This window comes from Somniosus microcephalus, chromosome 7 (genome assembly GCF_052327205.1).
Source record: "Somniosus microcephalus isolate GS21.2 chromosome 7, FLI_Smic_1.0, whole genome shotgun sequence".
NCBI lineage: Eukaryota > Metazoa > Chordata > Chondrichthyes > Squaliformes > Somniosidae > Somniosus > Somniosus microcephalus.
Genome location: NC_140993.1, coordinates 266,751,501 through 266,775,610, shown reverse-complemented (window position 1 = coordinate 266,775,610; position 24,110 = coordinate 266,751,501). Strand labels below are relative to the sequence as shown.

The 24,110-nt window shown below is 51.1% G+C and overlaps 1 protein-coding gene across 1 annotated transcript in view; it reads right to left on the bottom strand.

The window, feature by feature from the left end:
* The window catches only part of pkhd1l1.1 (PKHD1 like 1, tandem duplicate 1), a 248,397-nt gene that overhangs the window by 11,351 nt on the left and 212,936 nt on the right, over nucleotides 1–24,110 (bottom strand). Inside the window, exons 74-79 of the mRNA XM_085993995.1 lie at nucleotides 21,860–22,228; nucleotides 18,062–18,213; nucleotides 12,577–12,723; nucleotides 8,954–9,107; nucleotides 1,982–2,191; nucleotides 1,001–1,137 (exon numbers count right to left, since the gene is read on the bottom strand). Coding sequence (XP_085850121.1) covers nucleotides 1,022–1,137; nucleotides 1,982–2,191; nucleotides 8,954–9,107; nucleotides 12,577–12,723; nucleotides 18,062–18,213; nucleotides 21,860–22,228 — 1,148 coding nt within the window. The 3' untranslated portion in view covers nucleotides 1,001–1,021. The remainder of the gene's footprint in view (nucleotides 1–1,000; nucleotides 1,138–1,981; nucleotides 2,192–8,953; nucleotides 9,108–12,576; nucleotides 12,724–18,061; nucleotides 18,214–21,859; nucleotides 22,229–24,110) is intronic.

Below are 24,110 nucleotides of genomic sequence, written 5' to 3'. Positions count from 1 at the left end.
TTAGCGAGGCGGACCGTCGGGCTGAAGGGCTTGGAGGGTTCGAGATGTTCGGTGTTCAGGTGAGTGATGGGTGCATGAGTGCAAAGGTAAGTGTGTTTGGTGTGTGTAAAGTGTTTAAATAAGTTTTGCTTACCTTTACTTACTAATGCAGGCTTCCTTCCTTCAGGTCTCGGGAGTCCCTCATCTCACCGGCACAGAAAGCAAAATGGCCGCGATCTGTCAAAAGTTGCAGCATTCAGCTTTCTGTTCTGGAGAGATCTCTAAATCAGCCTGAGAGGAAGGAATTAACTTAGTGTACAGATTGTCAGTGTTGGACAGCTTCAAAGAGCTGTCAAACGCTGATATTTCATCTGTCAAAAGCTCTTGACAGATGAAATGTCAATCTGTGACATCACCTGTTGCCGGGTGGCCCTTAATTGGCCTGCTGAGCCCACTGGGCGGGCTCAACAAGGTCAATCAGGGGAAAATCGAGTGGGTTGGCCACAACTCGATGGAGGCGGGACTACAACCCCGAAAGTGGAAGTCCCGCCTCCTACTCACCTCCATTGATAAAATCCAGCCCTTTGTGTTCTCCTCACAGCTTACTGTCCCACCTAGCTTTGTATCATCATCAAACAGGACAAGGGCAGCAGGTACATGGGAACACCACCACCTCCAAGTTCCCCTCCAAGTCACACACCATCCTGAGTTAGAAATATATCGCCGATCCGTCATCATCGCTGGGTCAAAATGCTGGAACTCCCTACCTAACAGCATTGTGGGAGTACCTTCACCACACGGACTGCAGCGGTTCAAGAAGACGGCTCACCACCACCTTCTCGAGGGTAATTAGTGATGGGCAATAAATGCCGGCCTTGCCAGTGATGTCCACATCCCATGAACGAATTAAACCCCCCACCCCCCCCCCCCCCCCCACACTCCCACACCCTCTGCGACAGACTGCATTCTTTATTTAACTTAAAAGTCTGTAAGTAGCACAATGGAGAAGATTTTTGTTTACCATGTTTGGAGCAGCTTGCCATCAGTTGTCCACAGATGGGAGAGCGTGGGCTGGATTGTCTCGCGCTGACGTGCCGCCTTGCATCTCTGCCCGTGTCTTTGGATCAGTGAAAATCTGAACCTTATTGACATTGACAACTGCAGATAAACACGACAACAGTGTGAAAACCCACAGCCAGGAGACGGCGAGCGACCATTTCCTGAAGCTTTCTCTAAATCCCTGGCTGAAGTCACCTTCCTCCAGCGAACCTCTGCCAAAGCTGCTCTGTAAGTAGACATTTAGGGGGACGAATTCTCACCTGCGAGGTGCCTGCTCAGTATGGGTCAATTTATTCACGGATTACGCAGGAGTCTGGCAGTGCCCTTTCAAAAATATCAAAGTAAACTCCCTCCCCCATGTTAAACATTCACTCCCTCCCCCAACTCAAAACCTCCACTCCCCCACCTCAAACTTTCACTCCCTCCCCCACCGGCGTACTGTGGCTGCAATGTGTACCATCTACAAGATGCACTGTAGAAACTCGCGAAGGCTTCTTCGACAGCCCCTCCCAAACCCGCAACCTCTACCACCTAGAAGGACAAGGGCAGCAGGCGCATTGGAACACCATCACCTCCAAGTTACCCCTCCAGGTCACACATCATCTTGACGTGGAAGTATATCACCATTCCTTCATCGTCGCTGGGTCAAAATCCTGGAACTCCCACCCTAACAGCACTGTGGGCGTACCTTCACCACACGGACTGCAGCGGTTCAAGAAGGTGGCTCACCACCACCTTCTCAAGGGCAACTAGGGATGGGCAATAAATGCCGGCCTTGCCAGCGACGCCCACATCCCGAGAATGAATGAGCATCTGTATAATAGGTCACTGCTCTATCCTAAATACGTCACAGACCTTTAAATGACAGCAAGCTGGTGTCAACAGACCAAATGTAAAGGAACAAGTGAGGATCTCAACAATGGCAGATGTTTCCTGTCCCCACCTGTTATCTTCCAGATTACGACGGCAATAATGATGGTGAGCAGGAGGCCGCCCACAACTGACCCAGCGATGATACCTCCTGTGTTACCATGCCACGAGGCGGGGGGTGCGAGTGAGGGTTTGCCCAGCGTGTTGTTTGTTTGCCCCACAGAGAAGGTGCCAGAACGGGTTTGAATCGACTTCAGTTGGAACTCAAGTTTGTAGCCGGTACCTGGGACACAATAACCCCACAGGGAAAAAAAAAATTAGACAAACTGTTTTGAAGCCAACACTTCACTGACATAGAATTATATTGAATGTACAGCACAGAAACAGGCCATTTGGCCCACTGCTCCGTTCATGTCCCACACAGGGCTCCTTCCTCCCTATGAACATACCCTTTCATTCCTTTCCCCCTCATGTGTTTATCTCGCTTCCCCTTAAATGCATCTTTGCTATTCGCCTCAACCACTCCCTGTGGTAGCGAGTTCCACATTCTCACCACTCTCTGGGTAAAGAACAGTATGTTGAATATCACTGGTGATTACAGAGGTGATGTGGCCCTAACCTTCCAATGGGTGGTGGTGATAGGACAGATTTAAGCCTGATGTCTATTTTTTGGACACACAGTGAGGTGGTGGAGTGAAACAATGTGCAGTTGACACTAAAGATGTGGGGAGGGAGGCAGGGAGTTGAGTTAAGAGACAATTAATGAAATGAAGGGGCAGGACGGTAGGAAAGGGAAGCAGCTGCAATTTTTACACAGCACAAATTCAAGACTTGAAAGATTTTAAACATCAAGTGAGACCAATTATTTTTTTTTCCCTACAGTACAGGAAACTCTTTTTTATCCGGCACAGACGGGACCGGCGTGGTGCCGGTTTATCAAAAAGTCCAGATTACAGAGAGGTATAGTAAAAGGTACGAGAGCCCCGTACACAGCAACAAATCCAGGCTTCCCTGTTGCTTAGCAACATGTGCAGGAACCCCGGCCACAGACCAAGCGTCCCTGTTGCTTAGCAACATGTGCAGGAACCCCGGCCACAGACCAAGCGTACCTGTTGCTTAGCAACATGTGCAGGAACCCCGATTGCACAGCCACAGATCCAGGAACGGCCACTAATATGAAGTAAAATTTACCTGAACCTACTCCTGAATTTTGCCGGTTAACAGAGATTTCCGGTTATTTAGGTGCCGGTAAATCGAGAGTTTCCTGCACAATAAATCCTTGGGCCTGGAGTTTCGGCTTGGTTGCGTTGATTCTTTTGGTGGAATTTGCTCAAAATCGGTGTAAGCGGTGCAAAAGATTGCTGAATTTTAAGCACAAATTGCGTTCAGTGCAACTCGAGTTTCCGCGATCTTTTGTGCTAGTTTAAAAAAGGCTGTAACTATTTGCAACATCAGATTTCGGTTTGGTCCCCTTGGAGGACTAGACATACCCAACAGTTTGCCTGGAATGTGTAATTAAATCCTGTCTGCTGGAGTAAGCAAGATCTTTGCAATGTGCAATTTGATCCATTAGTTGTGACAGCCAGACTGAGGCAGCAACTACTGCTTTCAGAGAACAGACAGGGCTCACCTTCCCGGGTTAGGACCTTCTCCCCCGCTGAGTTCCTGACCTCCACCTCCCCCCCCACCGCGCCCCCACCCGAGCTGGGCCTACAGCCGGTGAATGGAACCTGGGCTTTGCGCTGGGCCTACAGCCGGCGAACGGGCTCTGGGTAATGTGCTGGGCCTACAGAAATTGTAGCCGCATGCGTGGTTGGAACAACGGGTATGCATGCGGGACTCCGGTGGGTGGCAGGATGGTCTTTAGACTCCGACCCCCATACAGTGTGCTTGCGCAGAATGACTCAAATTTGTTTGTGGAAATAATCACTCTGATAACATAAAAGAACGTGATCTACGTCTAACAAAGGGGGGAGAACATGATCCGTCTTCCCATCTGCATCATGTTCTCACCCGTGAATGAGTTCTCAGGTGACTGATGAGTCCAATGCGGGACCTACAGTCTCTGTCACAGGTGGGGCAGACGATGGTTGAAGGGGCGGGTGGGTGGAGTGCTTGGGTTGACGTGCGCTCTTTCCGCTGTTTGCACTTGGCTTCCGCTTGCTCCCAGCGAAGAGACTCGAGGTGTTCGGCGCCTTCCCGGATGCTTCTCCTCCACTTTGTGTGGTCTTGGGCCAGGGATTCCTAGGCGTCGGTGGGGATGTTGCACTTTTTCAAGGAGGCTTTGAGGGTGTCCTTGAAGCATTTCCTCTGTCCACCTGGGGCTCTCTTGCCGTGTCGGTGCTCCGAGTAGAGTGCTTGTTTTGGGAGTCTCGTATCAGGTATGTGGACGATGTGGCCCATCCATCGGAGCTGATCGAGTGTGGTCAAAGCTTCAATGCTGGGGATGTTGGCCTGAGTGAGAACACTGACGTTGGCGCACCTATCCTGCCAATGGATTTGCAGGATCTTGCGGAGGCAGCGTTGGTGGTACCTCTCCAGTGCTTTGAGGTTCCTGCTGTACATGGTCCATGTCTCTGAAGCATACAGGAGGGTGGGTATCACTGCTGCTCTGTAGACCATGAGCTTGGTGCTGGGTTTGAAGTCCTGGTCTTCAAACACTCTCTTCCTCAGGCGACTGAAGGCTGCGCTGGTACACTGAAGGCGGTGTTGGACTTCGTCATCGACGTCTGCCCTTGTTGACAGTAGGCTCCCGAGGTATGGAAAGTGGTCCACGTTGTCCAAGGCCTTGTTGTGGATTTTGATAATCGGGGGGCAGTACTGTGTGGTGGAGGCAGGTTGGTAGAGGGCCTTTGTCTTACGGATGTTTACTAAAAAACTGACTACTGTACCCCCAATATAACTAGCAAATGTTTCTGTATAGGTTTTTAAAAGTCATTTTCAGTAATTTAACATTAGGTTACTCACAGGTGAGCCTGTGAATAAAACAGATTGGGGCAGAAATTCCTCCCCAAACATGTGAGTACGGAAGGGGTACTCACGCGTCTGGCGCATGCGCTGAAAACCGGCATTTCCTCTCCTCTAACCCAAGAGGTGAAGAGGCTAGCACGTGCGCTGTAGGGGGCAGCGCGTGCGTCTTGGATTTCCTCTGTTTTGGGGGATTTGCGCATGTGTAAAGGTCTCCGGTCTTTACGCTTGTAAAAAGCACACGTAAGTATTTATTTTTACAGGTAAGTGGTGTTTTATTGCAGTTTAGAATTTTTTTTTCCACAGGTTTATTATTTTAAAGAATCTACAATAAGGTAAGTTTAGTTTTAGACCCTTTTTATTAAAAATTTATTTTTTTCAAAAAAAAAAATTATTGTTTAAATTATTTTTTTAAACTTATTTATACTTAATTTAATGATTGGGATGTTTTTTAAATTTTTATTTAAAGTTTAAATAGTGTTTTGGGCCCCCGTAGTTTCCATGAGTTTGACAGTTCTTACTCTCAAACTCATGAATGAACCTTCCCCTCCCCTGATTGGTTGTACAGTGCTCACCTGATCCCAGCCGGCACATCGCACTAACTACGCCGCTGGATCAGGTAAACACTGCGCGCTGACATCTGAACCGGGCCTGTGACAGGAAATGCAAGCAGGCCCGGGCTTCAGATGTAAGCGCGCAGGGTGAGTGCAGATCGGGGGCTTGCACGCGCGGCAAGCCCCCGACACCAAGTTCTGGGCCATTATTTTTTGTGATAAACCCATTTGCAGCTTTATTCATCAAACTGCGCCAGGTTACCACCGCTAAATATAATCGAACAATATTTTTTAAAGCAAAATTTTAAAAAAAAATTACCTTCAAAAACGCTGCCCGATTGCGCTGGTTCACGGCAGATTTTACGTTCGGCGATATGCCAATGAGTTTGAGCGGAAACTCGAGGGGAAAAAAACCCACTTCTGAAAACTAGCGCACACTTTTTTTGGCCGCGATTTGCGCCAGAATCGGAAACTCTACCCCCTTGGAATTTGTTGCTGCGTGAATTTTAAAATCTGCAGGAATATCTGCTCAGGAATGCGAGCCAAGGATCATCAAATACTTGGTGGCAGATGAAGATGAGTCTTAACGAACGCAAGCGATCGTGGGTATAAAATCTGCCGAGCCGGGTGACCTCATCCCACTGTCCTATGGTCCAATTTACAAAGAATGTTATCTGCAGAATGATCTCCGTATCTTAGCTGCTCTTTGTCCCAGCGCTGTCCTGGCCTTTAAGGCGGCTCGTGATAAGCAGGCTCAGAGACGCTGTGTATAGATGTCCCTCTGATGGGTCATCAAAGGATTCCACTCCAGTGATATGAATGCTAGAGACGGGCTGAGAGTATTAAATTGATAATGCTGCTTGTCTCTTACGCAATCTTCAGCTGGCTTGACTGTATCTGGATTCTGACGGCAGGGGAATAGAGGGCTCACTATGTGTCTTAAAACTCCTGCCCGGTCCAGTGAAGAGTCTCCTCTCTCTGTCTGGTTTTATTTTTTTTGGCGAGTGTGCAGTTCCTTCCTTCTGTTATTTGGGGAGGATTTTGGGAGCTGCCAGAATGGAGGTGTTTGGGTAATTCCCGTGTCAATCACAGCTGGAAGTTAAGCGGGACTGATTTTATGCACATGAGCTCTGTTTGTTGCAGTCCGTCGATATTCTTTTGAAATAGATTCTGTTTACCGTTTGGCAGTAAGTCCGGCCCCGCCTCATTGGCTGACGCAGTGGTGTCAATACTCCGGATATTGGGGGAATGGAGGGGTAAGCCTTCGAGACACACAGAAGGCCTGAATGTAACCCTGTGCAGCAGGCGGGAACAGGCCGGAGAGGAGGGGTTTTAAATAGAGGAGCGGTTTTAAATAGAGATGGGGCACTTCCCTCTCCATTCCCGACATGCTCCGGCCCACTGCCGGTTTGGGAGGTACCGTACAAAGACAGTCAGAGGGCCCTCGTCAATATGTAAAATTCGCAGACCTGTGGCGCAATTCAGACCCGGCTGCCATTTTAACACAGAGTGTCCAAAACCCTGGCAGCAACCAGGAGCGAGGCCGGGTTACCCGACCCCCTCCCTCCCCCGACCCCTCGCTCGACCGTGACCGTGACCCCCCTCTCCCCCGACCGTGACCTCTCCCCCGACCGTGATCCCCCTCCCCCGACCGTGACCCCCCCTCTCCTCCGACTCCCCTCCACCGACCCCCAACCCCCTCCCCTCCCCCGACCGTGACCCCTCCCCCGACCATGACCCCCCTCCCCCGACCGTGACCCCCCTCTCCCGACCGTGACCCCCCTCTCCCCCGACCGTGACCCCCCCTCTCCCCCGACCGTGACCCCCTCCCCCGACCGTGACCCCCCTCTCCCCCGACCGTGACCCCTCCCCCGACCGTGACCCCCCTCTCCCCCGACCGTGACCCCTCCCCCGACCGTGACCCCCCTCTCCTCCGACTGTGACCCCCCTCTCCCCCGACCCCCCTCCACCGACCCCAACCCCCTCCCCTCCCCCAACCATGACCCCTCTCCCCCGACCGTGACACCCCTCCCCCGACCATGACCCCCCTCTCCCCGACCCCCCTCTCCCCCGACCGTGACCCCCCTCTCCCCTGACCCCCCTCCCCCGACCATGACCCCTCTCCCCTGACCGTGACCCCCCTCTCCCCCTCCCCCCCTCCCCCGACCATGACCCCTCTCCCCCGACCGTGACCCCCCTCTCCCCCGACCGTGGCCCCTCTCTCCCCCGACCATGACCCCTCCCCCGACCGTGACCCCCCTCTCCCCCGACTGTGACCCCCTCCCCCGACCGTGACCCCCCTCTCCCCCGACTGTGATCCCTCCCCCGACCGTGACCCCCCTCTCCCCCGACCGTGACCCCCCTCTCCCCCGACCCCCCTCCCCCGACCATGACCCCTCTCCCCCGACCGTGACCCCCCTCCCCCCGTCCCCCCTCTCCCCCGACCGTGACCCCCCTCTCCCCTGACCGTGACCCCCCTCTCCCCCGACCGTGACCCCCCTCTCCTCCGACTCCCCTCCACCGACCCCCAACCCCCTCCCCTCCCCCGACTGTGACCCCTCCCCGACCATGACCCCCCTCCCCTGACCGTGACCCCCCTCTCCCCCGACCGTGACCCCCCTCTCCCCCGACCCCCCTCCCCTGACCATGATCCCTCTCCCCCGACCGTGACCCCCCTCCCCGACCGTGACCCCCCTCTCCCCGACCGTGACCCCCCTCTCCCCCGACTGTGACCCCTCCCCCGACCGTGACCCCCTCTCCCCCAACCGTGACCCCCCTTCCCCGACCGTGACCCCCCCTCCTCCGACCGTGACCCCCCTCCCCCGACCATGACCCCCCTCTCCTCCGACCCCCCTCCACCGACCCCCAACCCCCTCCCCTCCCCCGACCATGATCCCCCTCCCCTGACCGCCAACCCCCTCCCCTCCCCCGACCGTGCCCCCCTCACTCGACACTCTCCCGGGGCTTCCCAATCCCCATCCCCCGACCTTATGCCGGGGATCCAGGCAGCGACCTCTTACCGCCCAAAATCCTGCTTAGAATTGGACTTCTGACATGGAAATGGGGCCCCGGAGATCAAACCTCTCCAGCCTCCCACAGAGCGGGGATGTGGGATTGTCTACTCGACCCGTTCCCCGTCCCACCCTGGGACCCGGAGTTGAATGGAGGCGAGGCTGTTGCTAATGTAAGGTTCACAATCTGATTGGGCACAGGGTCAGGTGTCTGTCTCTGTACGGTGTCACACTTTACTACAATGACTGCATGCTGGGTGCTCTCGAGGACCCCCCAAACCCGTGAGAATGATTCTGTCCTTATTCAGACAGTAGCGAGCTGCTCCCAGCCTCACTTTTCCATTATTTGATTGTCTCCTAGTCATAAATCTTACAAACCCAGAGAAGTGATATAAATGGCCCTACAAGCAATATCAGTGTCACCCAAGAAAAGCCTCTCACAGAGTCAGAAATACTCTGTGTATAACTTAATTTATGACAGAGGATATGGCCCGAGCCATTGACTTCTGTTACCATTTGGACTGATGGAGAGATCGGTGTAATTGGCCCAGCAGCCCGTGAACAAGATACTCGCCGTCCCATTCAGTCCTGAAACAATCACATTCTCAGAATCTATAAGGACGGTATCCAGCTCCCATGAGGTGACACCCACCGACACACAGTTACCCTGGAACACAAAATATGGCAATCAGGTTACACTGAGTAATGTTTGGTACTGGAACGCTCTGGACCGGAACGCCCTACATTGTAATGACCGACACCGTAACACCGCACACCGTAAAATCCCATAACCTAATGCCCAACACCGTAATACTCTGTGCTGCAACGCTCTACACTGTAATGCCCTACACTGTAATGCCCTGTGCTGTAACGCCCTACACTGTAATGCCCTGTGCTGTAACGCCCTACACTGTAATGCCCTGTGCTGTAACACCCTACACTGTAATGCCCTGTGCTGTAACGCCCTACACTGTAATGCCCTGTGCTGTAACGCCCTACACTGTAATGCCCTGTGCTGTAACACCCTACACTGTAATGCCCTGTGCTGTAACGCCCTACACTGTAATGCCCTGTGCTGTAATGCTCTACACTGTAATGCCCTGCACTGTAACTCCGTACATTGTAATGCCCTGTGCTGTAACGCCCTACACTGTAATGCCCTGTGGTGTAACGCTCTACACTGTAATGCCCTGTGGTGTAACTCCCTACACTGTAATGCCCTGTGCTGTAACGCCCTACACTGTAATGCCCTGTGCTGTAACACCCTACACTGTAATGCCCTGTGCTGTAACGCCCTACACTGTAATACCCTGTGCTGTAAAGCCCTACACTGTAATGCCCTGTGCTGTAACACCCTACACTGTAATGCCCTGTGCTGTAATGCCCTACACTGTAATGCCCTGTGCTGTAACGCCCTACACTGTAATACCCTGTGTTGTAACACCCTACACTGTAATGCCCTGTGCTGTAACACCCTACACTGTTATGCCCTGTGCTGTAACGCCCTACACTGTAATACCCTGTGCTGTAATGCCCTACACTGTAATACCCTGTGCTGTAACACCCTACACTGTAATGCCCTGTGCTGTAACGCTCTACACTGTAATGCCGTGCTGTAATGCCCTACACTGTAATGCCCTGTGCTGTAACACCTACACTGTAATGCTCTGTGCTGTAACACCCTACACTGTAATGCCCTGTGCTGTAACACCCTACACTGTAATGCCCTGTGCTGTAACGCTCTACACTGTAATGCCCTGTGCTGTAACGCCTTGTGCTGTAACTCCCTACACTGTAATGCCCTGTGCTGTAATGCCCTACGCTGTAATGCCCTGTGCTGTAATGCCCTACACTGTAATGCCCTGTGCTGTAACGCCCTACACTGTAATGCCCTGTGCTGTAACGCTCTACACTGTAATGCCCTGTGCTGTAATGCCCTGCGCTGTAACTCCGTACACTGTAATGCCCTGTGCTGTAACGCCCTACACTGTAATGCCCTGTGCTGTAACACCCTACACTGTAATGCCCTGTGCTGTAAAGCCCTACACTGTAATGCCCTGTGCTGTAACACCTACACTGTAATGCCCTGTGCTGTAACGCCCTACACTGTAATGCCCTGTGCTGTAACGCCCTACACTGTAATGCCCTGTGCTGTAACGCCTACACTGTAATGCCCTGTGCTGTAACGCCCTTCACTGTAATACCCTACACTGTAATGCCCTGTGCTGTAATACCCTACACTGTAATGCCCTGTGCTGTAATACCCTGTGCTGTAACGCCCTACACTGTAATGCCCTGTGCTGTAATGCCCTACACTGTAATGCCCTGTGCTGTAACGCCCTACACTGTAATGCCCTGTGCTGTAACGCCCTACACTGTAATGCCCTGTGCTGTAACGCCCTACACTGTAATGCCCTGTGCTGTAACGCCCTTCACTGTAATACCCTACACTGTAATGCCCTGTGCTGTAATACCCTACACTGTAATGCCCTGTGCTGTAATACCCTGTGCTGTAACGCCCTACACTGTAATGCCCTGTGCTGTAATGCCCTACACTGTAATGCCCTGTGCTGTAATACCCTACACTGTAATGCCCTGTGCTGTAATGCCCTGTGCTGTAATGCCCTGTGCTGTAATACCCTACACTGTAATGCCCTGTGCTGTAATACCCTACACTGTAATGCCCTGTGCTGTAATGCCCTGTGCTGTAATACCCTACACTGTAATGCCCTGTGCTGTAATACCCTACACTGTAATGCCCTGTGCTGTAATGCCCTGTGCTGTAATGCCCTGTGCTGTAACGCCCTACACTGTAATGCCCTGTGCTGTAATACCCTACACTGTAATGCCCTGTGCTGTAATGCCCTGTGCTGTAATACCCTACACTGTAATGCCCTGTGCTGGAATGCCCTACACTGTAATGCCCTGTGCTGTGACGCCCTACACTGTAATGCCCTATGCTATAACGCCCTACACTGTAATGCCCTGTGCTGTGACGCCCTACACTGTAATGTCCTATGCTATAACGCCCTACACTGTAATGCCCTGTGCTGTAACGTTATGCTGCGTATTCATCCTTATAAGTGCTTTTAGCAAGCCATCCTGGGATGGAGTATCGTGAAGAGTACTTTTTAGAACTTATTTTTCCTTTTTAAAGCTCTTGGGACCGTCTCCTGACTGTGGCTGAGGGATAACCTGCTCTCGAACCTCCCAGCACCACACCTGAGGCAGGTTCCGGGAGGGGTGTGAAAGTGGTGATGCGCCCGCTGATTTTCTCTTCTTCCGCCCCTTTTCCGCTGCCCCCCAATCTCCGATGCTTCTCCACCATGGCGCAACATCTGGTGCGGCTTTTAACTAAAAGCCTATTACCGGCAGTTTGACTCTCGAACACAAAATGGGTGCTTTGGAAATTCCGCCCTCCAGCCGGCCAGCTCCAGCCGTCGGGAATTCAGTCTCGCTGCGACTTCCCATCCATCAGCGAATTCGTAAAACGACACCGAATGTGTAACAAATATTCTGATTAAAACCTTTCCCTTGTTTGGCCATCAAACTCACAGCTGACATCAATATATTTAAAGCAAGGGTGGGCGGAGGCAAGGTTGAGAAGTCAACGCGCCAGCGCACCGGACACCTGTGTCATTGAAAAACAGCAGCAGGAGTTGGTGTTGGCTACTTTTAGGTACTGTTTTTTTTAAAAAAAATTCTGTGGCATTTTTACATTAAATCTTACTGATTTCTAAACAGTTAGAAAAGCAGAAGTACGAGAGACCCAAACTTCGCTCTTTAAGGTTATATAAGTATTTATACTTGAAGGAGAACAAATGGCAGGGTTATGGGGAAAGAGCGGGGGAGTGGGACTAACTGGACTGATCTTTGAAAGAGCCAGCACAGACTCGATGGGCCGAATGGCCTCCTTCTGTGCTGTACTAGTCCATGGTTCCAAGAGCTAATTATTTGGAGGTTCTTTTCTTGCCGTGGACCGTGGGTCACAGATATTATCGGATTTATTTCAGGCAATAAATGCTGGCTTGCCAGTGTTGACCACATCCCAATAACAAATATATACATTAAAAAAAAACAATGGTGGTTGTTTTCAGGCAATGCAACTTAAACCTTGCGACTGGAACCTAACTTACATCATCATCCACAGCCATGATGCTGGGCTGTTGCCTCAGCAGTTGCCCGGGATATCCAGCGATTGGTTCCTTGACCACAACGAGAGCTGCCACGACGGCCACACGGTTGTTACTCACTGCTTTGCTCAGCACCGGCTTCGAGGCCATCTACAACAACAACAACAGCTTGCATTTCGATCAGGCACTTTACAACCCCGACCCTGTCGGACATAGCGTCCGGCGGTAGGTCAGGGGGCGCGAGCCAAGTTTGCGGCCGGGGGCGCTGCGCACGGCGATGATGTCATTGCCGGAGGCGCGGCGCCAACGGGCATTACCGGCTGCCACCTCCTCTAACCTACCACTGAATTTAGCGGGAGACGTTAGCGGCACGCGCCCGGGCGCTAGGTGCTTTGCGCCCCGTTAGCGGGAAGCGCAACGCATCCCAATTTTCCCCCCCCCTCAAGGTGTTTCCGGACCGGGAGCCAATGTAGATCAGCAAGCACAGGGGACTTGGTGCGAGTTAGGACACGGGCAGCAGAGTTTTGGATGGACTCAAGTTTACAGAGGATGGAAGATGGGAGACCAGCCAGGAGTGCGTTGGAATAGTCGAGTCTAGAGGGAACAAAAGCATGGATGAGGGTTTCAGCAGCAGATGAGCTGAGGCAGGGGCAGAAAAGCAGCTGCCAATCGAGTTTACCAAGAAAACCAATATTTGGAGAAGTCTTGTTTTCAGTCTGAGAAATTCAGATAGAGGTTTGAAAAGCAGGCCACAGCTTTTCAACTGACTGAGACACCCGAGATTCAGGTCCACCAAAAACATCTCCATAACTGGTTTCAGTTCGCGATTTTCTAACCTGGCACAGAAGTTTCTGATGTGAAAGAAACAGTTGTTATTGGAACAAAGTCACTGTTGGAACGTATTTGTCCATCACTGCTGATGTGTGTGGAGCACGGCTATTGTTGGATACGTGTGAAGGAAAACGATAATTATTAAGAGAGTAACACTCACTTCACAGCAAGAACTGGCCATTCAAAAGTCAGTGGTTGGGACACAAGACAGGTGATTAAACCTGACTTCCTGAGTTAAGTTACTTCCTGTTCAAGACCATTGGTTCTTGACGGGCACCAAATGCCTTCGTCAATCTCGGAGTGAACAGGCACAGTTTCTGTTGCTTCCTTTATGGACACAGGAAAGTGGAACGGTGAACTTCACAGAGGCCTGGGCTGTTCCTTGCGGTGGGTGACTCATAAGAACGTAAGAAATAGGGGCAGGAGTCGGCCATACAGCCCCTCGAGCCTGCTCCGCCATTCAATGAGATCATGGCTGATCTTTCAAATTCAGTACCCTGTCCCTGCCTTCTCCCCATATCCCTTGATCCCTTTAGCCTAAAGAAATATATCCAACTCCTTTTTGAATATATTTAATGAACTGGCCTCCACCGCCCTCCGTGGCAGAGAATTCCACAGGTTCACCACTCTCTGGGTGAAGAAATTCCTCCTCATTTCAGTCCTAAATGGCTTACCCCTTATCCTAAGACTATGACCCCTGGTTCTGGACTCCCCGGCTTCTACCTCAACTCCACTTTCCCGCCCGATTCCTATATCCCTTGATTCTCTTCGTGCCCAAAAATCTATCAATCACAATCTTGAATATACTCATCAAGTTAAGTGTTGCTCACTTCTTCAGCGAAGTCATCTCCACTAAGTTATGGGAAGTAGGCGAGGACATTCTTCAGCAGTTACTCAATGTGCAAGCCACAACCTGGATTCCTAGCAAAGGTGCAGGTTGTTGGTTTACAACCTTCACGTTGAAGGAATTCCGGGGCACAGTTACGTCTGTTGCAAAGGCTCATTTTACCAGTGATATTTGGAGAAGTCTTGTTTTCAGTTTGAGAAATTCAGATAGAGGTTTGAAAAGCAGGCCACAGCTTTTCAACTGACTGAGACACCCGACCGAGATTCACGTCCTCCAAAATCATCTCCATAACTGGTTTCAGTTCGCGATTTTCTAACCTGGCACAGAAGTTTCTGATGTGAAAGGAACAGTTGGTAGGAAACCTCCTCTCTAGAGAAATGAAACTTGCCACAGGCCGTGCAGTTGCTGGGCAACCAACTGCGCACGTTGACCACTTTGGAGCAGATAGGTCCATGTTCAGTTTCCAAATTGGCAACTGACCCTTGAATAATCTCGCCTATCCACATCTCCAACAAGCAAGAGATTCCCCCATCCTATCAAATCTCCTGGAGATTACACTTTCTATTAAATAAAGAGTAATCTGACTGTATTGCTTCTCTTCAACTACACATACATAAAATTACCAGTGACAGGAGAGAGCCAAAGCTCTATCCATACCCACACCGGCCTGGTTAATCTCAATCTCCATGCTCACCCAACATTAAAGGGTGTATTTCCTCCTATTTGGTGAGAAGATAGACATGAATTTAGGGTAGGGACCACTACTACTTTTTCACCAAAATTTGCAAAGTAAGGAACATCAAACATTTTGGCCCCGATTTTCGGCTTGTGTGGGGAATGGTCGGATTTCCCCGAATGTGGGGTTTCTGACACACATAAAAAAGTGTCAGCCAGCTCCACGCAATTTTCCATCAATTGGCCAATTAATTCCCAGCATGTGGGAAGCCTTGCTAATTGTCCAATTCGAGTCAGAAATCCCCACAGTATGATGTCATCATTCGTGGTGCTTTCAAGGTCCATAGCAAGCACTGCATCCTCTGAAGGCTTCCAAATGAACCATACAGGATGGCAGAGGAGCCTGAAGCAGCTGTGGCCAGTGCCAGACCCCGAGCTGCCTTCAAATTCGACGAGGCTTCACTGCAGGCATTATTGGATGAGGTTAGGGCCCACAGGGAGGTCCTCTTCCCTAGGTCAGGGAGGAAGAGGCCTCCCACTGAGATCAATGCTGCATGGATGCAGGTGTCAGCAGATGCCAACTCGCTGGGAGTCACCAGAAGAACCTTGGCATTACATCTCTAACTCCTTCCTTAACTCCCCTACAGTACCATCCAGAGCCCCCGTCCTCACTGTGGAGGAGGAAGAGGCTGTGCAGCCAGACTCCTCAGAGGAAGCTCCAACCTCTGAGGGCGCAGCGTCAGCAGAAGTAAGCGCACCCAGCACCAGCGCAGACACTCACACCTCGGGGGGACCTTCGGGACATAGAGTAGTGTTGTCACCTGGTGTTTCACAGCTCACAAGTGAGCCTCAGCAGATTCTGGAGACAGGGACAGCAGTGGAGAGTCCTCGTCGGAGGGTGCAGGACTCTGCCAGCTCAGCTCAGCTGCGCTGCATGTCGACCCTTTGCCTCTGGGTCCATCTGCAAGAGAAGAAGTGATGGATCTCCATGCACAGATGCAGGAGTCTCTGGCAGGTTTTGTCTCCAGGGTCGCTGCAAGTGTGGAGCGAATGGAGGAGTCCATAGCGACCATGAGCAGAGCCTTTGTGGAGTCATTGGCACATGAACGCATCACCATGGAAAGGTTGGCAACCTCCATGGAGGAGATAACTCGCCAGGGTACGGAAAACATGGTGAGTGCTCAAAAGAGAATGATATCTCTTGAGGAGCGTTGGCCATCAGTTGAACAGAGAAACCAGATCTTCATGGAAGTCCTTCTGAGTAGGACTGCCAGTGCAGAAACGGGTCCCCATGGCCCCCTAAAGCGCAGCAGGGTGCTCTCAAACCACTTCCAAGCGCTGGCCCCTTCTGGCCTGTGCAGCTTCAGGTGAGTGAGCAGCAGCCTGGTGCTCATCATGCTGTTCCTGGTTCTGCTGCTGCCCAGGCGTGGAATCAGGCGGGGGGCGGGGGGGTCCTGACCTGCTTTTTCGCTGATTTTCGGCCCCCGGCCGCATGAAAAGCCGCCCGACGGCGGCCAGAAAATCGGGGCCTTAGTGTCACAACTTAGGGCTAGTGCCAGTGAAACTACAGATGAGCACACCTTCAATAAGGGGAGTGGTCATATTTGAAGTATACCCCCACAAATTGGAGCATAGTTTGTTTATTCCCAGTTACTGGAAGACGAGGGGGGTCATTCTAATCTAACCCGCCTGGGGCTCAGTGCAGTGTAAAACGGGTGGCTAATCCCATCCCCTCAGTTTCCCACCAGGAGGGCGAGACTCTCTCAAGCCAGTGCCACCTTTCCCCACTCGTCCTAATCTTTAGAAACCAATCCTCCCGAGAAATTTCCGTGTACATATTATTGTGTGCAGTTTTGGTCACCTTATCTGAGGAAGGATGTTCTTGCCATGGAGGGAGTGCAGCGAAGATTCACCAGGCTGATACCTGGGATGGCAGGAATGACGTATGAGGAGAGATTGGGTCGATTGGGCTTATACTCGCTGGAGTTTAGAAGAATGAGAGGGGATCTCATTGAAATTTATAAAATTCTAACAGGACTAGACAGACTAGATGCAGGAAGGATGTTCCCGATGGCGGGGGAGTCCAGAACCAGGGGTCACAGTCTAAGGATAAGGGGTAAGCCATTTAGGACAGAGATGAGGAGGAATTTCTTCACCCAGAGAGTGGTGAACCTATGGAATTCTCTACCACAGAAGGCAGTTGAGGCCAATTAATTAAATATATTCAAGAAGGAGTTAGATATATTTCTTAAGGCTAAAGGGATCAAGTGATATGGGGAGAAGGCAGGAACAGGGTACTGAATTTGGATGATCAGCCATGGTCTCATTGAATGGCGGAGCAGGCTCGAGGGGCCGAATGGCCTACTCCTGCTCCTATCTTCTATGTTTCTATGTATCTATGTCTTCAGTAGCCAAATTCAGAGACTCTCCCTTTAACGGAAAAAAAAGCACAAACTCCAATGACTGGGAATTGCTTATCTTGTCCTGGCACGGTCGGAATGGCTGATTACAGTTTAGGGCTGTGCCTGAAGGCTATTGGGATAATATTTAAATGTGAATGTTCCTCTGTTCAGCGTCTGGAAGGAATGAAAGGTCAGCGACCTGAAACGTTAACTCTCCTGTTTCTCTTCTGATGCTGCCTGACCTGCTGAGTGTTTCCGGCAATTTCTTTTTTTATTTCAGATTTCCAGCATCCGCAGTGTTTCGCTTTTGCTCTGGAAGGAATATATTGATGTAAATGGCTTCGATGCTTTCAAAAGGAAACTAGACGAGTACACGAGAGAAAAGGGACTAGAAAGATATGCAGAAAGGCTGCGGTGAGGCAGGTGGAATGGGAGGAGTCTCGTGTGGAGTATAAACACCTGCTCAGACTAGTTGGGCCGAATGGCTTGTTTCTGTGCTGTACGTTCTGTGTAATTCTATGTAAATCAACAACAACTTGCATTTATGTAGCCAACTGTATTCACTGCTGTGCCTGTTTTTGCACTGGGGGAGGGTAGGACTAGTAAAAATCAACATTTCATTGTGCAGTACACACGTCTGCTGCATATATGACAAATAAAATTGAATTGAATTGAATTGAATAGAGTGCTGAACGCAGACATAAGGATGAAAAGCAGACATAAAAGATGTTACCTGGGCCCACTGTGGGTCACCTGGCGGTGGGACTGGACTGGAGATATCCATTGCAGAGATTTTGAAGCCCAGGGACGCACTCAGGTTTCCTGTCAGCATGGCCTCACCGAGACCGCTGGCAATTTCCTTCAGATCGGAGAACTGCAGCTTGCCTGCACAGTGTGAAGTCAACACAAATCGTCAGTTCAGCCGCCCAACATTACCATAAGCCTCCGAACATTTTGCACGGTTGATTCGGTACACCATTTGAAGCGTCGTAGATAAGACATAGGTGGGCTGGTCGGGCTATAGACAGCTACAATAAAACAGCATTTACAGCCAGTCACCTCGTCCTTTACTATGTGGCAAGTTATTCACACCGGGGGGAGGGGGGGGGATTTCTGCAGAGTTTTCCCGAAAAACTGCCGTAACTTTGCTGGAAGATCAGCTTAAATGGTGTAGAAATACAGGAAACTCTTTTTTATCCGGCACCGACGGGACCGGCGTGGTGCCGGTTTATCAAAAAGTCCGGATTACAGAGAGTTATAGTTGTGATGAAATATGCCATTCATCAGGCACTGTATTCCCTGTGTTTAGTTTAGTTTCAGTTTCATTTCCTTACCTGTATTGTATTGTGTGTAGGGCTCCACCCATACCTGGCCCCTACTTAAGCAAGCCCCAGCGTGTCTCACAGCAGTACAGCAGATCTCTGGATGAGAGACACTTCTCCAATGTGTATTACTTTCTGAGTTAATAAAAGCCTTGCTTTGCTCCGTTAACGTCGAGTCTCGGATTCATTGAGGCACATCAATAGTTAAAAGGTACGAGAGCCCCGTACACAGCAACAAATCCAGGCTTCCCTGTTGCTTAGCAACAAGTGCAGGAACCCCCGATTACACAGTCAAAAATCAAGAAACGGCCACTAATATGAAGAAAAACTTAACTGAACCTACTCCTGAATTTTGCCGGTTATCCGAGATGTCCGGTTGGTTTGGGTGCCGGTAAATCGAGAGTTTCCTGTAGTGTAAATGGCTTTTTCACACAACGGGTAGCGGAAGGCTGGATATCTCTCCACCAAAAGGCCGTGGACGCTGGGGGTCAATTGTCAAGACTGAGATCGATTGATTTTTGTTGGGTAAGAGTCAATCAAGGGATATGGAGCAAAGGCGGGTAAATAAAGATGAGGTACAGATCAGACGTGATCAGATTGAATGGATGAACAGGCTCGAGGGGCTGAATGGCCTCCTCCTGTTCATATTTTCCAGGTCTTTGCCGAAGTTATGGCGGGATATCGGAAGAACACCTGCAGAATTCCAGGCGAATGACTTCACTTCATATCTCAATTGCGTGGTCATGTCGTGGGAAACCTTCTGATCCAGTAAATGCACAGAGAACTCGAGGAGTGTAGTGCTACACCCGCTATAGTCACAGTCACCCTCAGAAATGTCAAAGTGGAAGGGTTCTACACAAAACAGATGCATCAGCATGAAAAATACACAATTATCTGGCACATTTGAACACTTAGGGCTGGATTTTCATTGAGGAGGCGGGACTAAAGCTTTCGGGGTTGTAGTCCCGCCTCCATCGAGTTGTAGCCAACCCATGCGATTTAGATTCGATTGACCTTGTTGAGCCCGCCCAGCGGGCTCAGCAGGCCAATTAAGGGCCACCCAGGAACAGGTGACGTCACAGATTGATATTTAATCTGCCAAGACCTTTTGACAGATGAAATATCAGTGTTTCACAGCTCTTTGAAGCTGTCAAATACTGACAATCTGTACTCTAAGTTAATTCCTTCCTCTCAGGATGATTTAGAGATCTCTCCGGAACAGAAAGCTGAATGCTGCAACTTTTGACAGATCGCGGCCATTCTGCTTTCTGTGCCGGTGAGATGAGGGACTCCCGAGACCTGAAGGAAGGAAGGCTGTAAAGGTAAGTAAAGGTAAGTAAAACTTCTTTAAACACTTTAAACACACCAAACACACTTACCTCTGCACTCATGCACCCATCACTCACCTGAGCACCGGACATCTAGAACCCTCCAAGCCCTTCAGCCCGACGGCCCGCCTCGCTAACTTGCTGTGGTTTGGAGCAGTTGGGAATCCCACACGTCAGGAATGAAAATAGGGATTAGGCTAAAAACTGCCTGTTAATTACCTGTTAACAGGCAGTTAATTGGCACTAATCCCCTTCCTGCCTCGGGGAGGCGGATCCCAGCGCGGGTCGGGTACCCGCCTCCTTTGAAACTGGCATGGAAGCAGGTTGGGGGCGGGATAGGTTCGTGCCCCCCCGATTTCGAGATTTTAACCCCCCGCACGCCTCCACCACGGCCCAATGAAAATCCTGCCCTTAGTGGACCTAGCAGAACGATACTGGGACTTAGAGGATTAAATGTATGAGGACAGGTTGCATAAAATGGGCTTGTATTCCCTCGAGTTTAAGAAGGTTGAGGGGTGATCTGATCGAGGTGTTTAAAATGTTAGAAGGTTTTGATAGGGTAGAGAGAAATGAATTCCTCTGGTGAGGGAATCCAGAACAAGGGGTGGGGGTGGGGAGGGGGGCATAATCTTAAAATTAGAGCCAGGCCGTTCAGGGGTGATGTCAGGAAACACTTCTTCACACAAAGGGTGGTGGAAATCTGGAACTCTCTCCCCCAAAAGGCTGTGGATACTGGGGGTCAATTGGAACTTTTAACACCGAGATCGATGGAGCATCTCCGAGTTCCCCTCCAAGTCACACACCACCATCCTGACTTGGAAATATATCGGCCGTTCCTTGGGTCAAAATCCTGGAACTCCCTCCCTAGCAGCACTGTGGGAGCACCTTCACCACACAGACTGCAGCAGTTTAAGAGGCGGCTCACCACCACCTTCTCAAGGGCAGTTAGGGATGGGCAATAAATGCTGGCCTTGCCAGTGACGCCCACATCGCAGGAACAAATAAATTAAAAAATATATAAAAAGTTGGGCAAGCTGGCGATGGAGGCGCCTGCAGATCATCATGATTATGTAGATAGAATCAGATTGTTTCCAGTGATTGAGATGTTGGAGGAAATTTTAAAATGGCACCGTAGTGCCTGCTGAAATACTTGACATTCATTGGCATTTTGCAGACACTGGCATAACAGACAGCTGACTTGATCTGCTTACACCAAACGTGTGATGTCACTTGTACAGAACAGTAATATAATTAAGTTGTTTGCTAACGGTATAATAATATAATCAACTTGTTTTTGACAGAATGTGATTAAGGGTTGCTAAGGTATCGGATTGGCCAAAGTTAAAGGATGCTAAAGTACCAGATTGGCCAAGGAATTAATGTAATATGGTATCTTTCCTGTTTTTAAATTGTATAAAAGGAGCGCGGCTGCTATTGTAAAGCTGAGAAGCTGGCGATTGCACCAAGGGGGTGTATAGCACTTCTCCCAGAGCGCTCTGTAAATAAAAGTGTACTCGCACATTCCAGCAAAGTCCGCAGTAGTCTGAGTTTATTGCTCCATAAGTCGAAGTTGGGTATACGTCGACCCTGTATATCACTGGGTCCGTTCAGGCTCCAATTCGGCAGTAACAGAGACAATCCAACAGCTTTCCATGGTCATTTTCCTGGTGCTAATCCAGAAATGAACAGATTTACTCAATTCAATTTCACAGCTTGCCCTGGTGGGATTTGAACTCAGGATGTTTGGGTTGCTAGCCCAGGACCAGAACCAATTACGCTACCGTACCAGGCGCAGTCTTCATTCTTCAGGTCTATGCAAAGTTATATCCTAATGATGACCTGTGCAATGTTCAAAAGTAAAGCAACAAAGCCTCTACTCACCTTCGGTCGAGGTAGTATTGGTAGAGTTGCTACTGCTTGCCGAGAACTGTTCAGATGGAGGGTCTCCAATTTCCACTTCGACCGTAATCCCTGTAGCGCGCTTCCTGCGACGCCCCGCCTCCCGTACAATCTTCGTGATGCGGATTTTACTTGGAGGCACATTCAGGAACAGGGCGAGATGCTGTGCTAAGTCGGGGCCGTAGAATTCATCGACTGTCATTGCGGGTAAATTAAAGGAGATAAAAAGCATGGCCGACGTGTGGATCTCAATCGGGGTCGAGCCTCTCACTAGAACGTTGAGCATCTGGTAATTTCTGTCAAAGTAGTTTGCTCCAGGGACAGGGGAGTCCAACTTGGGAACGAATTCTCCTGTGTAGATATAATGAAATGTGTCAAGAAAATGTAAAAAAAAAATGATGTTAAATTTGTACAGAACCTTGGTTAGACCACACTTGGAGTATTGTGCACAGATCTGGTCTCCATCTACCTTGGATTTCAATATTATAATGAGGCCGGAACCTCTTCTTTAACCTCCATTTTGTTTTTAACTGCATCTGGACAGGTTTTACACACTTCATAAAACCCAGCAGTTACTGCAAGGCGGAGACTGCTGCATCCAGGAGCTAAGTGCCTTTACAGATAATCCTGGATCCAGGCTCCCTACCTAACACACCTCCCATGACCAGAGGCCCCCTCACTAGGCCTCCGATCGCCTTCCCGGAAATGCCCCCACGATGATCCTGGGGCTGGCCTGGTCCTCTGGTGGCCGGCCCTGACCTCTTCCCTCCCCACCCCCGGACCCTCGACAGCCCCGGACCCTCGACAGCCCCCGATCTCTTCCCTCCCCACCCCCCGGACCCTCGACAGCCCCGGACCCTCGACAAACCCCGATCTCTTCACTCCTCCACCCCCGGACCCTCGACAGCCCCCGATCTCCTCCCTCCCCACCCCCACCCCTGGACCCTCGACAGCCCCGATCTCTCCCCTCCCCCACCCCCCGGACCCTCGACAGCCCCGGACCCCCGACAGTCCCCCGGACCCTCGACAGCCCCCGATCTCTTCCCCCCTCCCCCACCCCCGGACCCTCGACAGCCCCGATCTCTTCCCACCCCATCCCTCGGACCCTTGACAGCCCCGATCTCTTCCCTCCCCCACCCCCCGGACCCTCGACAGTCCTGACCTCTTCCCTCCCCACCCCTGGACCCTCGACAACCCCGATCTCCTCCCTCCCCCGGACCCTCAACAGCCCCGATTTCCTCCCTCCCCCGGACCCTCGACAGCCCTGATCTCTTCCCTCCCCCCACCCCCCGGACCCTCGACAGCCCCCGATCTCTTCCCTCCCCACCCCCGGACCCTCGACAGCCCCCGATCTCTTCCCTCCCCACCCCCAGTCCCTCGACAGCCCTGACCTCTTCCCTCTCCAGCCCCGGACCCTCGACAGCCCCGATCTCTTGCCTCCCTCCCCCACCCTCGGTCCCTCGACGGCCTGGATCTCCTGGGTCCACCCGATCCTCCAGAGGTCTTTACAATTATGAAGGGGTTACACAAGGTAGATGTAGAGATGTTTCCACTTGTGGTGGAGACCAAAAATAGGGCCTAGAAATTGGATAAGGCCCAAAAGCGGTCGGGGGCACCGCCCAGCGCTATTTGCCTGTGTCGGTTCTCAGTGGTGCGGGCAGCACACAAAGTTTGTGCTGCTTGTTCATTTACATGATTGGAGTGCTGATCTCAGCACTAAACACGCTGCTGATTGGCTTAGTACTCAACGGGGGGTGGGAGGCTGGGGGCCTAATATCGTTTGCAGTCTATTGGCCAATAAAGTTTGGGTTAGGCTCTCTCCTCTACTTAAAGGGGAGGTGCTTTGTTGCAGAAGCACCTCATTGTCAGGTGAAAGCAAGGCATGGCACAACGCCCGAGAGAAAGGGCAAAACATTTCTCTGATGCGGCACTGGAGGCCTTGGTCCTGGGGGGTCCAATGATGGGACGTCCTATAGCCGCATTGGGGCAAGAGACCCTCAAGGTTGAACAGCAGAAGGATCTGGGAGGAGATTGCTCAGTCACTGTGATGAGTGTTGTCCCCAGGACCTGGATCCAGTGTTTAATGACCTCACACGGCTGGTCAAGGTGAGCGAAGGCTTCAGTAAATGCCGTATCCCACTATTTGCACCACAAGCCTCACACACTGCTCAATCCACCACACCCCCATCACTCACCTACCAACAAACTTCTAGCCATCACCACTCAGACCTCA